Below are 21,975 nucleotides of genomic sequence, written 5' to 3'. Positions count from 1 at the left end.
TAAACTGCATATAACATGTCAGGAGAAGACAGCTCTGATTCTGGAGAAAAATAAATAAAGGTAAGGAGATATTAAGGGTGAATTGCTATTTTATATAGGGTGGTCAGAATAGGTGTCTTTGATAAAGAAGGGACACCTGAGCAGAGACTGCAGGTAAGAGAGTGAGCCGTGTCAATATGTGAGGAAGACATTCCAGGCAGAAGGAACAGGAAGTGCAAAGGTCCTGAGGCTCGGCTTCCTCATCTATAAAATAAAGGGTAAGAAAACAGGGTCTTTGTGATAGAGATCTAAGGTCAGATCTGCCAGTCAGGAGCAGGAAAGCCTTTGGAGGTTGGGGGAAATGACCTGTCCTGTGTGAATGGGCCAGGGTGGTGAAACCTACCTTTACAGTCCCCCTTTTTTTACAATCACAGACATCTCTCTTTCCAACTCTGTTTCGAGGAGCAAATTACCAGTTGTTTTTAAGAAACAAAAATAATCCGTCCTGTTAAGGGAGAGATATTTTAAAACCACTGAATGGATTTTTCCTTCCCTGCTCTTTTTTATTGATACATCTCCTCTCCTTCCAGTTCTAAAATAAGCGCCCTGTCTGCCCATACCCGAATCCAAAGGCAACACCCTGCAGATGGCGTGGGCCCGGGGAGAGCCAGGCTGAGGTCGCTCGGGAGGCACTAGGCCTGGAGACTCCAAGGCAGCCTGGCCAGCCTGGCCGCACCCACGGCGTGCTCCATCTGAATCCAGGTGACGAGACGCTCTTAAAAACAGCAAGGGAATGTGGCAAGAGTTGGCATTTGCAAATGACAAATTTCTGACCGAATTCCAGTTCTTTGGAATGGAAAACCAGCAGCTTCCTGTTACAAAATGTACCAACAGTTCATGCCTAATACATGGGTGTGGGCAATTCATATACTTCAAATCTAAATGTGGCTAAAAATATAACAAAGCCGGCATATTTTTAGCCAGGTAAACATTTCTAGAGACGAAGTCAAATTTGTCTTGGTTTCTACTCTGCGACCCAGAGAAAGAATGATTCCAACTGAGAGAGAAGCAAGGATTAGAGGGGAAAGGCACACAGGCCCCCAGGCAGTTGCGCGTCACAGATTCTTGGTGACCATCTCCAGCGTGGGAGTGCTGCCCAGGACTAAGCAGCCAGCCTTTTCCCACTAGAGAGGCGGCCCCCTTTAAAGACCAGAGCCCCAGGCTGCTGGAGACGGCAAGTCTCAGTGGGGCTGGACTATCTCTCACTCTGGAGAAGCTGAAACAAGTCGTTTTCTCTGTGTCCTCGGGTGTAACTGCCCCTCCTCCCACCCTCAACTAGATTTGGGTGGAGTTAGAATGGGCACCGAGTGAGGACCACCAGTGGGTCAGGAGGCAGGCTCTGCCGGCTGAGTTTCCAGCCTGGCTCCTCCACTTCCAGGCGGTGACCTTGGGCTACAGGAGGTGACCTTGGGCAACTGCTTATGCCTTCCGTGCCTTGTTTCACCTGTCAAATGGAGATGATAACCAAAGTGCCCTCCTCAGAGGTTACTGCTTTTGTGAGGATTAAGTGGGAAAATCCATAGCAAATGCTTAAAAGAGTGCCCAGCACAGGGAAAACTGGACAGCCACATGTAAAAGAATGAAAATTGACCATTCTTTTTCACCATTCACAAAAATAAACTCAAAATGGATCAAAGACCTAAAGATTAGACCTGAAACAATAAGTCTTCTAGAAGAAAATATAGGGAGTACACTCTTTGACATCAGTATCAAAAGGATCTTTTCAGACACCATATCTCCTCAGATGAGGGAAACAACAGAAAGAGTAAACAAATGGGACTTCATCAGACTAAAGAGCTTCTTCAAGGCAAGGGCAAACAGGATTGAAACAAAAAAACAACCCACTAGTTGGGAAAAAATATTTACAAGTTATATATCCGACAAAGTGTTAATCTCCATAATATATAAAGAACTCACACAGCTCAACAACAAAAAATCAAACAACCTGATCAAAAAATGGGCAGGGGACATGAACAGACATTTCTCCAAAGAAGATATACGGATGGCCAATAGACACATGAAAAGATGCTCCTCACCACTAATCATCAGGGAAGTGCAAATCAAAACTACACTAAGACATCACCTTATACTTGTTAGAATGGCAAAAATAACCAAAACAAAAAGTGACAAATGTTGGAGAGGTTGTGGAGAAAAAGGAACCCTCATACAGTGTTGGTGGGAATGCAACCTGGTGCAGCCACTATGGAAAACAGTATGGAGATTTCTCAAAAAACTAAAAACAGAAATACTATATGACCCAGCCATCCCACTACTGGGTATCTATCCAAAGAGTTTGAAGTCAGCAACTCCAAAAGTCCCATGCACCCCTATGTTCATCGCAGCATTATTTGCAACAGCCAAGATGTGGAAGCAACCTAAGTGCCCAGCAACTGATGATTGGATAAAGAATATGTGGTATATATATACAATGGAATACTACTCAGCCATAAAAAAGGATAAAATCGTCCCAGTTACAACAACATGGATGGACCTTGAGGGTATTATGTTAAGTGAAATAAGCCAGACAGAGAAAGACGAACTCTGTATGACTCTACTCATAGGTGGAAGTTAAACATATAGACAAAGAGAACTGATTGGTGGTTACCAGGTGAAAGGGGGGGTGGGGGGAGGGCACAAAGGGGGAAGTGGTGCACCTACAACATGACTAGCAATAATGTACAACTGAAATTTCACAGGCTGTCAACTATCATAATCTTAATAAAAAGTTAAAAAAAAAAAAAAAGAGCACCCAGCACAGAGTAAGGGCTCAGGAAACAGAGTGATGGGAACCAGCCCACACCAGGCATTCTACACTCACTAATTGCTTTAATCCACATGACCCACTGAACTGCTACACTGTCCCTGGGGAAACGGAGGCTTGGTGGGAACGACTTGTCCAAGCTGCAATTCAACCACTATTTATGGAGTGCCTCCCGTGTCCCTGGCCCCCCCAGCACTGGGGAAGTTAGACACCTGGAAAATAAATGGAGAGGTAGGATCTTAACGCGGGTCTCTCTGACTTGTAACTCGGGGCGTCTAAGAGGCTGGTAGATAGAGCACAGATGTGAAGTGAGAGAGTTCTAGTACCGACTCCACGTGGTGTTGGTCAAATTACTGACCGCCTCGGAGCCTCACATGAAATGGATGAGATGCCACCAGTCTTATCACATCGTTCTGAGGCTTAAATGAGATGATCTGTGTAAAGTGTCTGGCCCACGGGAAGTGTTCAATGGTGGTCTCTTGCCACAATTGTACCACCCACAAAGAGGTCCTGGTTTTCTGATTCATTGAGCCAAATGCAAAAGCTTTCTAAATGAAGGAATTAAGAATACTTATCGTAACTACTTGCTAGAAGGAGGGGAAAAGAAGGGAGCTTAGGGCTGGTTCTAATCTTTTAAACCATGAGGCCCAACATCTGATCACCATGAGTGAGGCGGAAAGAACACTGGGCCAGGAGTCGGGGGGCCTGGGTTCCAGTTTTTGCTCTGTCCTCGGAGCTGGGTGACCATGGGCAAGTTGCACCCGCTCTGTGTCATGGTCTCCCCACCTGGATTATGGAGCTGTCGGACTCGATGGCCCACACAGTCTACACTGGCTCGAGTCTCGAGTCCTTAGAGGCACAGATCGCTCAGCAGACATCCCAAGTGAGCCTGGTTATTCTAAATCTGGTTTTGTCACCCGAATGGTGCTTTTCGCTCCAGGGCTTGCCTTCAACGATCCAGAGACAGTTAACAGCCAAAGTCTGCACACCGGAAGGTCTGACAGCTCTGGGACACTTGTGACCCACACATCTTGACGTAAACATGCGTCACTCCCAGGTCTGAAAAGAATCAAAGCAAATCAGCATGAAATGAGGGCTGTCTGCAGAGCCGCAGCCGAGCAGCCTGTGGCAGGAGGACGGGAAAGAGGTCCTGCCAGCTGTTAGGCACATGGGCCCCGCCAGGCCAGGCACCACAGGGTGACCTGGGGACAGCAGCCACAGCAGTGGGAGAAGATCATGCCCAGATTACAGCAGGATGGGGGCAAAAGCAACGGGCTCCTCATTCTACCCAAGTGGAGCTTCCGGTGACGGGCTGGGACGGATACAGGAGGCCCCACAAAAAGGAGAGGGAGGAGACCACGGCCAGGGAAACGGGGAGCAGGCTCCAAGAAGAAGGGGTCTGAAGGTTTGGTGGTCTAAGCAGCATCTCAGGATGGGACACAGGCCGCCTCCAATTACTGCAGAAGGCAACGGTTAAGAGCACAGATTTGGGAACCAGAAACACCCAGGTTCGAGTCCTGCCACTGGCCAGTCTCCTCCCTGACTCCTCGATGTTCTCCTTATGGGTAAAAGAGGATCAACAACATCGGCTCAGAAAGTTAAGGTGAGGATTAAATGAGATGTTGAATAGAAACGGCATAGAAACGGTTGCTGTAATCAATATTCCTGGAAGGCTTGTCCCATTCTAGGACTCTCAACCCTGCCCTGTTCTTAACCAATTAACACCCTTCAGAACCCTTCCCACGATCCCCTTCCAAAGCTAGTGCCGCCGCCGCCGCCGCCAGCGGCGGCGCTGCTGATGGGGAATCTGCCAAAGCCCTCGAAAGCCCATGGTGTTCTCTCCCCTCAACCCTTCCAGTCTACTGAGCCGCCATTATCACATCCTGACAGATCTTCTTCCACTGGAGCAGCCAGTTTGGACATTGTAAACATTTCCTAAGACCTGGGGTTGGAGAGCTTTGACCCTGACCTCAGCCAGCGTTCAGGCTGCCCACTCTGTGCCTCCTGCACTTGGCCACCCACCATCACGTGATCTTCCCAGGTCACAGACCAAGAGGGAGTGCCGCAGGATCCACATGGCTTAGCCCCAGCTTCCTGAACACAGCTGGCGCTCAATCTCCACTGACCCCTGTTTTTCAATTCTTTCTTTTATCTTCCCTCTCCCTTCCTTTTTCTCTTCTGTAAATGTTAACGAAGAACCTACTATGCGTTGACCCTGCACCATCAGAGATCAAGAGACACATCCCTGACCTCACGGAAGCCATGCTCTGGCTCAATAAGCTATCACAGTCCAAGTTGTGGGGCCTCCAGAGCAGGTTATGGAGCACATAGGAGAGACATTGCACCCAGACATGGTGGTGGCGGAAGGCTTCTTGGAGGAGGTGATGCAAGTCTGAACTTGAATGGGTAAAGGGTGGGGAAGCTTTAGCCAGGCAAAGGAGGCCTGAGTAGTGGGGAGAGAAAGAGGGTTGAAGCAGAGAAAGGAGCTTTCCTCCACTCATATTCCTTACCTTCTCAATGCAGGACAAGTAGGACCCAACCAAGAGTTTTAATATTTTTAGAAAATGTCTTCATTTTAAAAATTTCTTTTATATTTTCAACCTTGGAAATATCTTAGATTTTTACAAGAGATTATCAAATCAAACCGGATCTTATGATTTCCATAAAACGTCAGCAACCAGTCTTAAGAAAGAATAAGAGTTAAACAAGATTCTCACACTACATCTGAAAGGAGATAAGGAGTCCAGATCCTAAACCTAGTGAAACAAACTCAGCCAGGCAATTTACAGTACGTGAGCGCACACACACACACTCCTATTTCATTCATGTTCTCCTGGGCACACCACAGACGTCAAGGCGACTGCTAACTGTATCCTTCAGCCAGGGCTTGGTTTTGTTTCCCAAAATCTTATTAGGACAACGTTCAAACACAGAAAAGTGGGAAGAATTGCACATGTATCCTCACCTAGATTCACCAGTTGTTAACATTTTATGACATTTGTTTTCTTCTTTTCCCTGAATCATGTGAGTCAGATGCTAACATCAGCATACTTCACCCCTAAATATTTCAGCATGTATCTCCAAGGAAAAGGACATTTTCTTACATAACTCTAATACCATTAACATCGATAGACTCATAATATCTAATATACCATCTGCATTCAAATATCTCCAGTTGCCTCCAGAACGACCTTTCCAGCATTTACAGTTTTGCTCATCCAGGATCCAGGCGAGGGCCTCTCATCAGATTTGGTTGTCATAGCTCTTCGGTCTCCTTTTCTAGAACAGTCCTCCGTCTGCCTTTTTAAATTTTTTGTCTTTCATGACATTGTCAGTTTTGAAGATCCCAGACCTGTTGTCTTAAAGAATGATCCGTAGTCTGAATTTATCTGATTGCTTCCTCACGCCAACAAATGATTCTGATCAAATTCTCCATTTCCTCTGTCCAGACCCAGCCCTGCCTGTTACACTCGGTGATGGCACTTAGTGGACCTTGAGCCCTCAGGGCACTTGGAATTTTACATGTCCCAGAGAGGGGTACTTGGTCTTATGAAGCAACTAATATTTATTTAATATTGAAAGGCTCTTTCCAATATTTCCAAACTCTGGGGCAGAGGGGAGTAACCAAATGACATATGTACCAAGCCAAAGGAAACTTTAAAGCAATTTACTTTGATTCAGTATTAACCACACCTTTTCAGATATTTTTTTCAAAGTGCTTTCACACTTGCTATTTAAGAACCTTGACTCTGGGGTTCAAATTCTGGGTCTGCCACTCACCAGCTGGGCTACTTGGAAAAGTAGCTTAACCTCTCTCTGCCTTGGTTTCATTAAAAAGTATTTAGGATGTAAAATGCTTAAACCAGTGTCTCATTCATAACAATTGCCTCTATTAAGCTCCACAATAACTCTTCAAAAAAGGTAGAGCAAGTGTTATTCTCTCCCTTTGACAGATGAAGTGAAGCTCGAAAGACAATGTGACTTGTGGAAGGTCATGCCGCAAAGTGTCAAAAGAGACAGAACTAGAAGCAAAGTTGCTGACTCCCAGAGCTGTCATTTCCATTTCTCTTCAGGAAGCAGCATCCACCTCACGGGATGTTGGCAGGATTAAATGGAACGATGCATGTCTGGTGCTATGCATTTTGCTGCTACAGAGGCTATGTGCAATCAGTGTCAGCAAACATTGTTATAATTATTTTTATTGTGTCACACTGCCATGAGTAACTGATTTTGTTCAAAGGCCCTGAAAGAACCCTGGGAGGTAGGCTCATAATTATCTTGACCATGCCCCCATTTCTACCCTATCTTCTCTCCTACCAGGCGAGGGGGAGGGGCAGGTGTTGGAGCAGCCCCAAATTCACTGAAGGTATTACGGTTTCACTTGAAAAGAGAGACAAAATATTCTGAGGCTGTGCGGCCATTGTTTGTAAAACACAAGGGAGGGCCTGTTTTCCTTGGGAAAGGGAACACCAAGTCATGAGTCATTCTTTGGGTTGTGTGTGGGCGACTTGGGGTTCCTGTGAAAACTTTTGTGTCACTCACCATTGTCTTGTGTGGACTCAAGCACAAAAGCCTGACCCCGTTTTGTTCCCCAAATCACATGGCCCGTTCTGCCCAAGACATTCTAGGAACGCACTGTCCACCTCCTTCAACAATGTGACCAAGAGACAGAGTCACCATTGAAATCGGCCCTGTGGCCATTAGTAAAACACCATTGGGCAGCTGGCCATGGCTTGGGGCACCTTAATGACCAAAACTGATCACAAGGTCCAGCTCCCACCACAACGATGCCAGCCGCGAGGAAAGAGGGCTTTCCTTCTGCCCTCAGAACAATGAAGAGCCATTCAGAAGCTCGATCAATGGGACCGTTCCATTCTTGGTCCTGGGCAGAGCCATCAGACTGGCAGCTCCACTCAGCCACCTCTGCAGTGCTGGCTCAGACTGCGTGTACAAAGGAGGCTTCCCATAAGCTTGGTTTGCGGCAGATCCCTGACTTGGTTAGTGCTGCAGAGACGGCGTGCCTGGGACCAAAATGTGGAGGTTTCATTTCACAAGTCTGGATATGACTCATTGAGGGGATATTGTTCTTAATTTACTCTTGCTCCCCGTTCATCTAAGCAAAGCCCTGCTCTCCTCTCTGCTTTCGCAGTGCAAACCGTCTGTCCTTCCATGTAACCAACTGTGCACCTGGGAGGCAGAGAGGTAGGGTGGAAAGAATGTGAGCTTGGAATGAGGCAGATCTGGTTTCCAAACTTGGCTCAGACCTTGGGTAATAAAAAATAGGGAAGACCACGTATTCCTTGCTTATTACGTGCCAGGCACTGTGCTCAGCAACCCACCTGTGTTATCTCACCAAATCCTCACAGCCAACCTATACGCATCACCATCTCTGCTTCATTGATGAAGACACTGACACTTAGAGATCTTAAGTCACCTGCCCAAAGCCTAGATTCGAACCCAGTTCTGTCTCTCAATGAGCCGTGTAAAACTGCTTCCAAAAGATCATCTTACATTTTACCTAGTTTCTTGTGTCTCGAATTAAATTACACATATACATACACACACACATAAAGAGCACCTCAGACTACCTGGCACATAGCACATGCTCCACAAATGCTCCCTTCTGGCTACTGAGGCTGGTTCCAAGAAATAAGATCTCTGACCTTAAGCCAAAATCTCACTGGGTGGTTTGGCTTTTTCAGACTGGCTTCAGAAGCTTCACGAAGGCCTAATTAAAACACCTCTCTCAAAGTTACATCTCTTATGTCCTACAAGTAAATAAAATGGGACACCAAGACTGGGTGCTTCAATCTTGGTCACAGAGGAAGAGAGTGTGAGAGGTGGGAAGCAGATCCAGCTATTCTGAAAGCGGGAAGTTGGCTGTAATTCCTCCAGCCTGGCCTCTGATGTGTGTCTGCTTACATGTGCTCATTACTTTAAGCTGTTCCATGTGTATACACTTGTATGTGTGTGTGTCTGTGTGTATATACGCACATCCAGCAGTATATGTATTCATATACATGTAGACACACGTAATGATACCCTAAATAAGCCACCAGTCCACCCTTAAAGTGTCTTCAGAAGATGAACCCATGGAATGAGCAATGACATGTGAACTATAAACATTCTTGCATGTTGGCAGATAACCATGCTACACATTCCCCTCCAAGAACTGAGCAAGAGAAGAAAGGGAATAACACAATAGCAGAAAAATGCACTAATCAAATCCATAATCAACTTTGATGATGGAGCAAGGATTCTAATCAAAACACCATGGGGCAAAGTTGCAACAGGTTGTCAGCTTGGAGCTGCGCTCTCTTCCCAGGAGCCTCGCCTGCGCTTTCTTTTTAAACATCTAAAACACCCATGGAGGATTTCAATCACTTCTAATTACTCCTTTAAAGAAACGAGTTGCAAGTTGAACACCAGGCTCCTACAACCAGGAAATATCAAAGTACTAGATATATAATTTTTTTTCCTGCAACTGCTTCTTAAAAATAGGCTAATCTCTCCTCAAAGAGCTCACGAGCATTCCTTATCTGAAGGTCGGCCGCAGAGGGTTTCTGAACCAACACAGAGCACGTCTCTAAAACAATTCTTTGCACATGGTCATAATTTATACACCATGTTAACAGAGCAGATGCTATAAATGTTCGTTCTTGGGGGAAGGCCCAGGCACCTAGGACCAGGAAGGGAATTCGGGAGGATGTTCTGCAGCAGAGCGCAGTTCCCCGCACCGGGGGTCGAGCCCCAGCTGTAGGTTTCTGGGAGAGATTCAAGGTGAAGGGCTTGGGGAGGAGACGGTGGGGCCGCACCTAAGAGCTATCTGCTGGTTACGTTAGGTCTTTTCACACGTGATGGAGATGGAGAGCAGGTTTGGGGAGACCGGGGAGTCACTGGCAGAAGAGAGCTGCTACATAATAAAAGCAGCCCTGAGAATAGCCTCCTTTCCCGTGTAAGTACCACGGTGAAAATTCTGAACCCCAAGCTAATGATAATAATCACCATCATCTCCCAAGGGTCTGTTATGAACCCGGTCTCTTATGCACACTATCTCCCCAGCTTCTCATAATCAGCCCGCACGCTCAGAATTACTATCCACCAGGAAGCCACATGCAAATCCGATCCTTCACCTGTGAGAAGCCTTTGTTCTTTTCTCATCATTGCCTCTTAAAAGGAAGATGCCAGACACAGAGTGATTACCTGTTGCACGAAGGTGCAGCTTCCCCCAGCTCTGCACCACTGCGCAGCCATTCTCCTCATCCTTCCCCATCATGCCCATCTCACCTCCTCCCCTCCCCACCCAGCCATTCCTGCCCATATCTGAAGCCCAGCTACCTCCTGCCTCCTTCACGAGGCCCTCTGGACTTGTCTAGGCATCGTGGCCCTTCCCTTCCTTTGAGCCCCAAGCACACCTCTCAGCCTTCTCTGTGTTGTGCCCTGTTGCCCTCGGTACATCAGTTATGCCTCCTAGCTAGACTATAAAATCCCCAAGGCCCAGGCCATGTCTTCTTCACCCTGTGCATCTGCCAGAGCATGATAGAGAGGGGCAGAAGAGTGGGAAGACCAGCAGCCTTGAACCAGACCCACGTGAGCCAGACTCCCTGCTCTGCCACAGTGGAGCAGGACAACCTGGAGCAAGTTCCGCTACCTTGCTGAGTCTCACTTACTCTTTTAGCCCATTGGTTAGAGCAAGTGGTCTTCTAAATCAGGGCCTGCCAGTGATCAGGAAGCCTGTGGTTATCTCCGTACGGCATCGTACTTAAGGACATGGAGGCCACAGCCAGGCTGTCTAAGTTCTCATTCTACTTCTGCTACTCACAAGGCTACTAACCTGGTCTTTGCCTCAGTTTCCTCATGCGTAAAACGAAAATAACACTTATCTCATTGGACTGTTGTAAGAATCAAACCAGGTATTTTATGTAATGTCTTTAGAACAATTTCTGGCACATGGGAAGTACTATGTAATGGTTTGCCATTATTATATTATGTTATAGAAAATGTCATATCTGCTTTAAGTGTTACTGTGAGCGTGAAATCAGATCATACGTAAAGAGACTAGCACATCAGGTACTCATGCCCTTCCCTCATCGTCCCACCGTGCCTGGTACAGCACTAGGCACATGATAGATGCTCTGTAAATCCTTGAGAACCAGATGATATCCTCTCCAGGGCTCAAGAATGTAAGTTATGTCTTTTCTCACTTAGCGACTATTAGATCTAGGCTCAACACACCCTATCTCTCAGGTTAGCAATATAAATCGTTAATTTTATTAAGTGTTCCTTATTGGCCAAAAACTTGGCTAAAACACTTCACATATGTTATTTTTCTTAATCCTCACAATTTGTGTGGTTGTTTATGCCCATTTTTACAGATGGGAACAAAAGCCCAGAGAAGTTAATGGACTGGGTCACCCAGCTAGCCCGTGGCAGAGACAGGACACCATGGATATCCACCTGACTTTAAAACCTGTGCTACTGGCAGTGGTACAACCCAGCCTTCTGCCAAAACCCCAGGAATAAAAGGGCAGTCAGAGGTCCCAGGATATCATTTGCCATTTAATTCATCATTTCCTGAGTATCTTCTAGTGATAAATACCAGGTTTTGGATTGGGGACTACCAGATGTCGAGCCAGACACAGTCATCAAGCCGTTATGGAGAGACTTTCCTGGAAGAATGGGCACCGCGTGAGGCGGAGTGGGAGGGAGCTCTGTCCAAAGAAGGGAAACCCCCTTTGCCAAGGTCACTTTGCTGCCAGGGTGGGGCAGTGAGAACAAGGATGTGCCACCTGCCACAGAGAAGAGCCCCCAGGAAGCCTGGACATAGATAGGAAAGGGCAGGCTGGTGAGAAGCAGGATAGCCACCGGGAAGGGGCCCATTTCCTGAGCTGTCCATCCAAAGCATCCTCATGGGGGTGGGGCAGGTGGAATGGGGGTATTCTGGGAACTGTGGGCCAAAGGCGAGGGAGGAGAAGCTTGAGGGAATGAGACCTCCCCCCCACCCCCCGCAGCTGGAGGATATTTTTCCAGCAAGGAGGGTGATGAATCACCTTTCCAGCGCCTGCCCACTGCAAGTCCTCCGACAATGTTTGTTAAATGAAGGGTCATATGAGCAAAGGCAGAACAGCTGCCTGGAGAGGAACAATCCCAGTGTCCACCTTCCCTCTCATTCCTCCAGTCCTCCTCATCAGCCCCGAGGGTGTGTGTCACATCCCGTGTCACTGCTCTGGCCTCCCACACACCACCCACCACTCCTCAGGAGCCCCACCTCCAAGGATAAAGGGAAGACTCTCAGAGGAGTGTACCCCGAGCTCATTCCCACGTCAGAGCCCACCGGACAAACCTTTTGGCTAACAGCAGAAAAAGAGAGCAGAGCACAAACCCTAGCAGAGACAGGCCAGGGAGCACTGGGGAAATCTTGCCTTCCTCCCACACGCCATCACTCAAACCTGTCAGCTTCCCAAAATGTTTAGCAAGTGCAGCAGCAAGGGGCAAGCTTATCAGCCTGGTGTGGCAGCTTAATCTGCTTGAAGGGCCTTCTCCAGCCCAGAGTTCCAAAAGTCTGCTTACAATTAGCTTCCAGCTCCAGTTCCTCCATCAGAAAGGCTAGGAATGTGTTGAGTTCTAGCCTCTGATCAGCGAAAGCTCCAGGAGAAGGTGGAGACAGTGTCAGCCGAGAATCAATTGCCAAAAAGGTCAGCTGGTCTGTTGCCACTTCTCTGACACCAGCCCCAAACCACCGCCCCCTCTGCTTCCCGCCTCTCCTGACCAGGACAGTCACATCCGCCAGGTCCGCCTGTCCCCAAAAGTCCCTGCCAACTGACTGCCAAGAAAATCCAGCATGCCCCTGCTCCCTCCTACCAGAAGAGGGGAAAAAAAAGCAGCAGGGAGGGCAAGGGGCCAAGAGAACCTGATTGGCCTTTGCTGGTTTCCTTAAAAGAGATTGCAGGGCCAGGGTCTGTCACCCAGCCAATTGCGGGATGCAGGCTCTCTCTGGAAAGGTAGGGTCACCACTTCTTTTCAAGCCACCCCTCACCCCTAGTCACCCAGGCTACCAGCACCAGGATCTACTACCCAGGAAGGAGGGGCTTAGCTTCGGGCCGCCATTCTGAGGCAGCCACCCCAACCCCACCGCAACAGCCAGCCAAGACGCTAGGCGTCTCCAGCTGCCCGTCTCAGCTGGTGCACCGGGCACTCCTACCGCAGTCCGAGCGCCGTGCCCGGAATCCTGTCAGCCCCAGCAATGGGGCAGGGGCAGGCATCTCCCAGCCAGGGGAGCAGGTTCGCTGCCACCTCCAGCCCCCTTTTCCTGGATCTTGCAGTCAGGCCAGGGGGCCTTGAGCCCAACGAGGCCTCGGACCATTCCTTGGCAGGGACAGAATCTCTGCAGAACTGACAGACAGTCAGCCGCTGCATTAGACACTGCCTTCTTCGGGCCAACCCCTCAACACGGAGGACCTGACATTTCCAGTGCTGCACACGTTTTTTTGTGTGTGTCCCCCAGAAGGAAGCCGCAGGCGTGAGGGCATCCGGGTTCTCCAAGAGCTCCTTAAGGCAAACCTCAGGCACCCGGGCCACACCCACCGGCCAGCCCACTCTCCTCGCGCATCCCCCAGTCCGCCGACCTAAGTAGAACGTTTCCCTCCTCCAGCCACAAGGTATCCCTTTCCCTCATCCAGCCATGCCACCCTTCCCCAAAAAAAGTATGCACCCATCCCCCCAGAACAGTGCCCCGGCACCCAGCGCCTCTCACCTGGGTATCCAACCCGTTTTCCACTGAGCCGCTCTTCCGCAGCGGGAGCCCCTCCCCCGCCGGCTCCTGCAGCCCCTGCGATTTCAGCGGGATCTGGCTAGGGTAGGCGGTCTTGCTCACCTCCACCTTGCTTCCCAACTTGAGGTAGCAGGGCTGGGGGCCGGCCCGGGCTGGGGGCACGTGCAGGATGGGCGCGGCGCTGTGCACGGGTTTGGGCAGTCCCGACTTCATTTTGGAGGCGACCAGGATGGCCGGCATCTTCTCCCGGGGCTTCGGCTTTCCCAGCACGTCCCTGGCAGCGGCGGCGGAGGCGACCGCTAAAGGCAGCGCGGGCAGCAGAGCAGGCGCCGGGCCTTGGCCCGCGAGGCGCCCACCACCAGCGGAGGAAAAAAAAGAAGAAATCCCCGAGTCGGGGAGCTCGGAGCAATCCGGCGAGCGCGCCTTTGGGGCGTCGGGATGGGGCGGAAGACTGGTCGCGGCGCTCAGCTGGTCCCACCTGGACAGATGCTGCAATCGGGTCTCACGCCCCTCCTGGGCGGCCTGTTCAAGGCCTCCGGGCGCTCAGGAGCTTTTGCCTCTTGAGATTCTCCTCCTGGGAACCCGAGGTTTGGAAGCCCATATTAACTTGTCACTGCATCTCCGAAGTGAGGAGGCCCCTTTGGAAGAGGAGCGGCAGGGACGCACGCCTCCCGCTGCGGGAGGCTGTGGGTGTGAGCCGGCGAGGGAAGGAGCGAGCAGCGAGGGGAGCGAAGGAGCGAGCGACGGAGGAAGGAGAGAGAGGGCGCACAGAGCCCAAGACGCCTCTACCGAGAGGCAGCTGCCGCCCCGATCACCAGCACCGCAGTGTCACTCGCGACGCAGAGGCGCGGCGAGAGCCCCCGAAAGGTCTCTCTAGGCGTGACAGTCGGTCACCGCCGCCCAGAAGCCCCCCGGACAGATAGCACCTTAGCGCCTGCGGATGTGCACATGCTCCGTGCGCTACAGCGCCGCAAGGCTGTGGCCGCGGGGCGCGGGCGCTGGGCCGCGCCGCGGGCGGGCTGGGCAGGGCTGCGCTCGCTAGCGGCCGCCGCGCTTCCCGGGAAGGCTGCGCTGGCTGCGGGGCTCGGCGCGGGGGAGGACAGGCTGCGGCCGGCGCGGCTGCGGCGCGCGCTGACAGCCCGGGCCGCCCCGGCGCGCCCATTGGTCCGCGGCGCGCCAATCAGCGGCCGCGGCTCGCACTGCAAAGGGGGCGTGGCCTCAACTCCCGGGCCGCGGCCGAAACTCTGGGGCCGCGCTCGGGCGCGAGTACAAAGCGGGCTGGCGGCCGCTCTGCGGCGCTGCTCCGGCCGCGCGCTCCCGGCGGCCCGCGCCCCGGCCCCCAAATCTGCTTTTGAAAAATGCTCTTTCGAACGCAAACGCCCGCCCTGGGGCCTCGCGGGCCCGGCTCGGGGGAAGTTTGTTTCCTTTTTTTAAATTGCTTGGTCACCTTAACGGTTCGAGTCTTCCGGAGCCGCGCCCGCGGCCCCCCATCTGGCCTGGGCAGGGCAGGGCCGGTCCTGTCTCCCTGGCGGAGGGCGCGCCAGCCATTTCTCCTCTTTCCTGCCTGCCCTTCCGGGGGGCCGGGGGCCCCTCAGTAGCTTCCTCTCCAGCTTTCAAAGGCGGCACGTTTCACTTAACTATTTGAAGTATTTATAGGCCAATACAATACCCAGGGAAGACTCCCGCCCTAGAAGGCTCCTCCTTGGAACCTACCAGACTCTTGATTCCAATGGTCGGAGGAAGCTGGAGAGGCCCCCTGACCCCACAGGCTCAGGCCAAACCTGGCCGCGTTTCACGTGGGAGCCCCTCGCTGGCCGCGCCTCGGGCACGCTGGACCCACCGGTTCCTCGACTTTAATTCACCCAAGGATTTCTCCCCTCGTCTCAGCTGCTTTTTGGGTTCCTCGCTGACTCAAAGTATTCGAGAATTGGAAGGGATGATCCAGGCAGGCCAGGGTCCTCGGATTCATGGATGAGGAGCACCCTATCCAGAACTGCCTGGATTTAAATTAGGCAAATTCTTTAACCTTACATGCATCCTTACAAAGCTTGGGTTTTCACTTGGAGTAAGGAGGAGATTTGACTGCATATATATACTGTGCTGTTTGGATTAAATGAGATAGTTCTGACAGTCATTTAGCACAAGTACCTGGCAGTGTAAGAGTCCAAGAGAAGCTGTGTATTATTATCCCTATTATTAAATTACTGCTACTTTTCTCCCTAGCCATCTCTGTTCATAAGCTATTTGTCTCTCTGTCTCTGAGACTCAGGTTTTCACTGTACGTCCACCCTATAGCCTGATGTACAATGCTGATAGCATTGATTTATCATTATCCAGACCAAAGGCAACTTCAAAGTTTTAAAACAACCTCTCAAAGCAGCACTGAGAAATAAGAAGGTGTTGTCTTACCCTGGCCTGCTCCCTCTCCCACCTTATCTTCCACCCTTTCTATGTAGCGACTTTCTACTCTAGCTGGGCTGGAATACAGACTTGTAGGTAATTTCAGGTATGCTCCCTCTGGCTGAAATTAGATCACATGTAGTTTATGGCCCTTACTTGGCACCAGCCCTTTGCCATCTGATGCCACCTTGTTATTATCGTTTCATGTTCATTTTCTTCTTAGGGAGTAAGCCTTTTGAAGTTAGGAACTGCACCTTAACTTTTCATTAGATTCTCTCAGCTTTGAGTATAATGTTGTGGACAGATAGCTGCAGAAATTGTTACTGAACAAATGAGTGAATGATGCTAGCAGCAGTTCTCAAGGAGGAGAGGCTTTCAGATTCAGGAACGTAAGGTAGTAAGAGATGTTACACTATGTTAAACCTTAGGACTCTCCTACCCAGAATTCTGGTTCTGACAGAGGTACCAAGAGTTATGGAAAGATATTGCAGTCTTCGATTTTAGGGGTCAGGGAGATATTCCAAGGTAATTCCATGGCCCTAATGCAGTGGTTCTCAAAGTATGGTCCCCGGACCAGCAGCAGCTGCAGCACCTGGAAACTTGTTTGAAAACCCCCACCCCAGACCTACTAAATCAAAAGCCCTGAATGGGCGCAATCTAGGTTTTACAAGTATTTAACCCAGTGATTCTGATGCATACTAAAATTTGAGAACTTCCCCTCTAATGAATAAATCAGGCATTCAGTGCTCCTGCGGGGCTTCTTAAACCTTAATATACATAAGAATTACTGGAGATCTTGCTAAACACAGGTTGTGATTTCAGTAGGTCTAGAATGGGGCTGAGATTATGCTTTTGGAATAAGCTCCCACGTGATGCCCATGCTGGTGGTCTGGAGGTCATACTTTGAGTAGTAAGGTTTAACCACTGGTAGCAAAAGGGTGTCATGTCAAGGGCGAGCTGTAGTTAAGTGACTTTCTTTCACTATGCTGAAAAGAATTCTGAGGGTGCGTCTGTCAAGGTTAGTTGGAAACAGCAGCCTGATCAACTAATAATGTCTGTCATGGGTGCAGAAATAGAAATAGTCACATACATGCTATGTATTTGCCATCTTTGGTCTCCCATTTAAATCACATTTGTGGCCAAGGCCATTTTTTGGGTTCTGAGACCCTCAAATGTGTACTAATATAAAAACAGTGCATTCCTTTTTTTTTTTTTTAAAGTACCTCTTCCTAATACTCAAGGATTTGGTAAACATATGAGCATTCACCTTAACCCTGTGTGATTTATAAAACTCAAGTCTGATAATTTCTCATCTTTTTTGATGGAAGACAAGTGAATCTTTCAATCTATTTTCAAATTTCTTCCCCTGCCGTCTCATCCCTTTAATAATTTTATTTGCTCTTTCCTGGAACATTTTTCATCTCCCTTTATATCTTTCCTATACACCCTTATTTTCCTTATTTAAAGCAAAATAATTTATCTTCATAACCAGACAAGGTGGGAAAAAGCTATTTTTTTCCCTGGGGCAAAAGAAATAATTGCAAGATTCTTCCTTAAATAAGATCCTCTCAAATTATAAAATGTCCTATAAAGTTACTTGTTCCATATGAATGCTATGTTAACCTGAGAGAAGTCATTTTGAATTAATATTTTGGCAAGCATTGGTGGCTAAAGAAGTCACTAGTTCAGAGAATGGCAAACTGCTTTGGAAAGAACACTCTATCCAGGTTTTTAAAAAAGTGTTATTCTTTTTATTCCATGCACTATGGGCAGCCCACCATTTTGAATCCCAACTTTGACAACCCTTCTCTCTTTTTCTTCTGTCTGCCTCTAACTTTCAAGATCCCCCACATCAGTGATGGGCCAGTTTGAAACTTGTCACCACAGCTCTCAGGACCCCTGAATCATCCTGAGAATTCAGACCATTCCCCGGCTATAAGAGCCATCCTCCTCGGATCAGGGTGCACCAGCTGCATCTCGTTTGGATCCTCAACATCAGCCACCGGTGATTAGCTGAGTGTGAGTTAGGCTTCAGAGCTGACCTGCAAGTGACCAGCCCCATCAACCCATCCTTCATCTGAGTTAAAGACCCCCGGCTGCGTCTGGCCTCCCAAGAAGACGGTCCTGTGAGGAGGCTGACACATCCAAAGCCCAGTCCATCACCAAAAATGGAGGGATCTGGGGGTAAAGTCAACAGCCTCTTGGAGACCCGAGATTATAAACAATGAAAGGGCATGTTGCAAATCTCTGGAAAATAGAAAAAGCCAAACAGTGGTCGCCCGGCTAGCTGAGTTGGTGGGGCATGAGACTCTTAAAAAGCAAAACATTTATGAGTTTATGTGGGAGTGAAAAAGAATCACACTGGCTTATTTTCAAAAACACACTTTACCTTAATTTTCTATGACATGGGTTGGCAACTGATGATACATATCTCAGAGATGGCACAAATGCCCACATATTGGTAGCAGCTGAATTGAGAGCCTACCCATCTCAGACTGCAGAGAAGTCAAGGTAAGACCCTTAGGACAGACAGCTCTTTAGAAAGTCTGCTCACCCTGACCCCCCCTCGCTTCTTCCAGTGGGTCTGTATGCAGATTGATATGCGCAATGGTGATCTCTGGGAGATTGTGGCCTTCCCATTTGATGTGCAATAGGACTGTCAAATAATAATAAGGTCTCTTGATCAAGAGATAGGACCAGGAAAAATGTAAATGAAAGGTGAATATCAAGATTGTATGTGTGGGCAAAGAGGCGAATTAGGATGGGAGGAAAATAAAAACTTCTGGATTCTCCAGTCCATCCCATTGGCTACAATCGAGTCAGTACTTGGGGCTTCCTGAAGCTCTTCCTGTATTTTGGGGTGAGGACCATGTAGAACCATGCCTGCAGGAAGTAAAGGGGAAGGGGATGGAGCTGAACACGTCCAGATTTGAGGCTGGATCCTGCCTGCAAGCCTTTCTGTTTGCTTGTTATTTTTAATTCTCTGCCCACTGTTTCACTATTACAGATGAAGGAACAAATATTGTCAATGGAGAGGTCTAGTTGAGTTTCAAACTGATCTTTTTAAAAAATTATATTCCTTGTTTTGTATTTTGCGTTCTTCCCAGACAACCAGAGTTGACCCATAACAATGATGATGCTGATAAAAATTATAATTTATGAAGTTATTCTTAGTATGTGCCAGGGACTATGGTAACCATTGTACATACCTTATCTTTAATTCTCACGACAATCTCATGAGGTGGATGGGTACTGTCATTTTCATTTTACAGATGAGAAAACTGAGGACCAGAGACAGTTCAGTATCTTGCCTAAGACCACAGGTAATGAAGTGGAAAAGCAGGATTTGAACTCAGGCACTGAACTCCAGAGCCTGGACCCTGCACGTGAGCCAGTATACTATCAAAGGAATGGTCATCGTGACAATAACGGTAGAAACGATAATACTAACATCCTGTCAAGATTTGCCTTCTCCACACCATTGCAGTGACTCCCCAGGGCACTCCTGCCTGGTGGCACAATTGCTCCATTTTACAGTCGAGGAGGCAGGTGGAAAGGTGGGTGACCACCCAGGTTGTGAATGATAGTGGTCTTAACAATGAGGCGAGGAATGAGCGCCAAGCAGTTATGGGGCCTGTCTGCATGATGCTCAGGCTCTGAGACAGAGCTGCTGGCTGGTGTCCACTGGGAGGCCAAGACGACTGGACCGGTGGTCCTTAAACAAGAAGCCTAAGAATCACCAGGGGTGCTTGTTAAAGGAACAGATCCCTGAGCACCTCCCCAACAGACCTAGATTCTGGATCTGTGAGGCTGCATTTTAAACAAGCACTCGAGTGACTCTGAACCCGCTGGTCCTCACACTGGGCTTCGAAGCCATGGCTGTCCCTTAAGGTCACCTGCTGAATTAATACACTGAGGCTGCCAGGCCCCACCCTGGGCCAATCAGATCAGACTCTCCGGGGGTGGGGCCCAGGCATTTGTATGTTAGTAAAGCTCTCCCGGCAAGGCAAGCACATGGAAAAGCACCGCTTCAAGAAATGCTACTAAAGCTTTGCTCTCTCAACACTTAGAGTGAGATTACTGAGGCAAAAACCTGGATCATTTCAATCAAGTGAAAAGCCAATCTGGAAAAACCCAGGCCTTCTATTACTTTCTGAGCAGGATTTTCTTTCTTGAGAGACACGCTGAGCCAGTCTAGCTGCCCCTGCAGCCCAGACACAGCCAGGTAATTGCCCCAATGCTGCCTCCGAGTCAGCGCTGCCATTGCACCGAGCAGCCTGGCCCTGCTCAGCGCCGGCCTCCAGGCACTGCCTGCGATGCTCCTGCCGCGCCCGCCCCTGCATTTCCTCTTTTGGTTACCGCTATCATCCTGCGAGCCTTCATGCCTACCCTCTGACTCTGCCCCAGGCACGGAGCCTGGTGAGCATCCGCTGGGACAGGCGCTCCTGGCCAACGTCTGATCCAGGGGAAAGGCGGGTGATGCTCAGGGTTCAGGGCTCCCAGAGGCGCAGGCTCTCTGCCTGGAGCAGAGTTAACTCTCGAAGCTCTGTGCCCATAAAAGGGTGTGCTGGTGTGAAAAATCTCAACAGCGGGTAACAAAGAAAATCACTTAGCCCTTTGGTATGCATTTTGTGATTCTTTTTTCTTTATTTAAAATGTATCCTTAGTGGACGTATTTATCTTGTTATTTACATATATGTTTGGCTACTATTAAAATTTGCTAATATATTTACGTGTGTTTACATACGTATAAATAAATATGTTTATAAGGGGAAGGAAAAGGAGGGAAAGAATCACCTCCAGTTGTTAACAGCAGTTATTTCTGAGAGGCAAGCTAGGGGACTGGTCATTTCTTCTTATTTTACATCATTCTTTTAAAGGGTTGGAATTGTGGGTGGTTTTACTTTTCCATGGAATTTTCTGTATTTTTCAAATAAATATCTTTACTTGTTTTAACCTTTTATTTATTCTGGAAACACTTATTAAGCCCTATAATGAACCAAGCCGTGTGCCAAATGTTGGTGACATGGAAGTTAGCTTGTATCCAGTGCTGTCCTCTGCCTTTTCAGGCAGGAGAGATGAGCCCCTCCCCCAAACAACCAACCAAAGCGTTGTTACCTATCAAAGGTTAAAATCCAGTTTTAGTTAAAGGGAGGTATGTGTATATATAACAAAGTCACTGACAAGCAGGCTTCTCTCCTAAGACAACCAGGAACGACACTCCAGAGACCTGGCCTATTTTCCCTTCCTTCCAGGGAAGCAGCTCCTAAACGGAGTCGCTCTCTGCAGAAGTGCCAAGACCACCCCTGAGCAGGGGGACGAGGAAGTCAGTTCTTTCCTGACTGATCTGCCGAGCTGCCTCTTGAGCCAGTGGTGCTGGCCTGAAGACAGAGTCCTCATCCTGCAGAAGGAGAGAAGATGGAGAAGAAAGCGGGCCCCAGAATGCCTGACGTGAACCCTGCTGGCCGTGTGTCAGAGGGAATTCTGGTTCACACTGCTCCTTGGCTGAGCTCAAAGCTGGTCTAAAAACTGTCAACAAAACAGACACCCATGAGGATCCTTCGTGCCCTGAGATCATTCGAAGTCACTAAACATAAACAGCTGTGTTGATTTCCCCTCGCTCTGCAAACCCAAGGCAAATAAAACCTCAGAGCTTGAACAAAATATACAGGGGTTTTCTTTTATTTTTTGGCTTAGAAAGCTATTGTTCTTACAAACAGGGCAAGACACCGCTAAAGCATTTTTTTTTAAAAAATTGTCTGGCGACTTTCTTGAAGCTCCAGATTGAGCAAGAATTTTAGATACTCACTGATAAATTTATCAGAATTCTCTCCTCAGGGCAGACTGGACATGCATCAAATAGGAATCTAATAAAGGTAGTCTCCCTAAGGCGGCGTGAAGACCATCATCGTCCTCATCCTGGCTTCCTCGTTTCCACGAAGACCATCTTTTCGAGCTTTGAGATGTTGAATGAACTCCCATTCAGAATCATCTGCTTGTTCGG

The 21,975-nt window shown here is 48.8% G+C and overlaps 1 protein-coding gene and 1 long non-coding RNA gene across 11 annotated transcripts in view; one reads left to right on the top strand and one right to left on the bottom strand.

Annotated features, from left to right (window-relative positions):
- The window catches only part of NAV2 (neuron navigator 2), a 706,422-nt gene that overhangs the window by 370,245 nt on the left and 314,202 nt on the right, over nt 1-21,975 (bottom strand). For 4 of the 10 annotated variants that reach the window (XR_011441179.1, XM_023646535.2, XM_023646537.2 and 1 more), the window contains exon 1: nt 13,554-14,707. The exons of 3 other annotated variants lie outside the window; for them this stretch is intronic. Coding sequence is in view for 6 of the 7 variants with exons in the window: in XM_023646535.2 (XP_023502303.2) it covers nt 13,554-13,811 (258 nt within the window). In the remaining variant the exon portion in view is untranslated. Of the gene's footprint in view, nt 1-13,553; nt 14,754-21,975 lie in introns of those variants that run through there. 3 more of the 10 variants (XM_001501832.6, XM_070274942.1, XM_070274943.1) reach the window with 1 other exon arrangement.
- On the top strand, nt 12,763-20,927 carry LOC138925232 (uncharacterized). Its single transcript, XR_011441181.1, has 3 exons — nt 12,763-12,801; nt 17,814-18,482; nt 19,244-20,927. It is a non-coding gene; the product is annotated as an uncharacterized lncRNA (long non-coding RNA).

This window comes from Equus caballus, chromosome 7, assembly GCF_041296265.1.
Source record: "Equus caballus isolate H_3958 breed thoroughbred chromosome 7, TB-T2T, whole genome shotgun sequence".
In the NCBI taxonomy this organism is placed as follows: domain Eukaryota; kingdom Metazoa; phylum Chordata; class Mammalia; order Perissodactyla; family Equidae; genus Equus; species Equus caballus.
The sequence above is the reverse complement of the archived record's forward strand: the minus strand, read 5'-3'. Positions and strand labels throughout refer to the sequence as shown.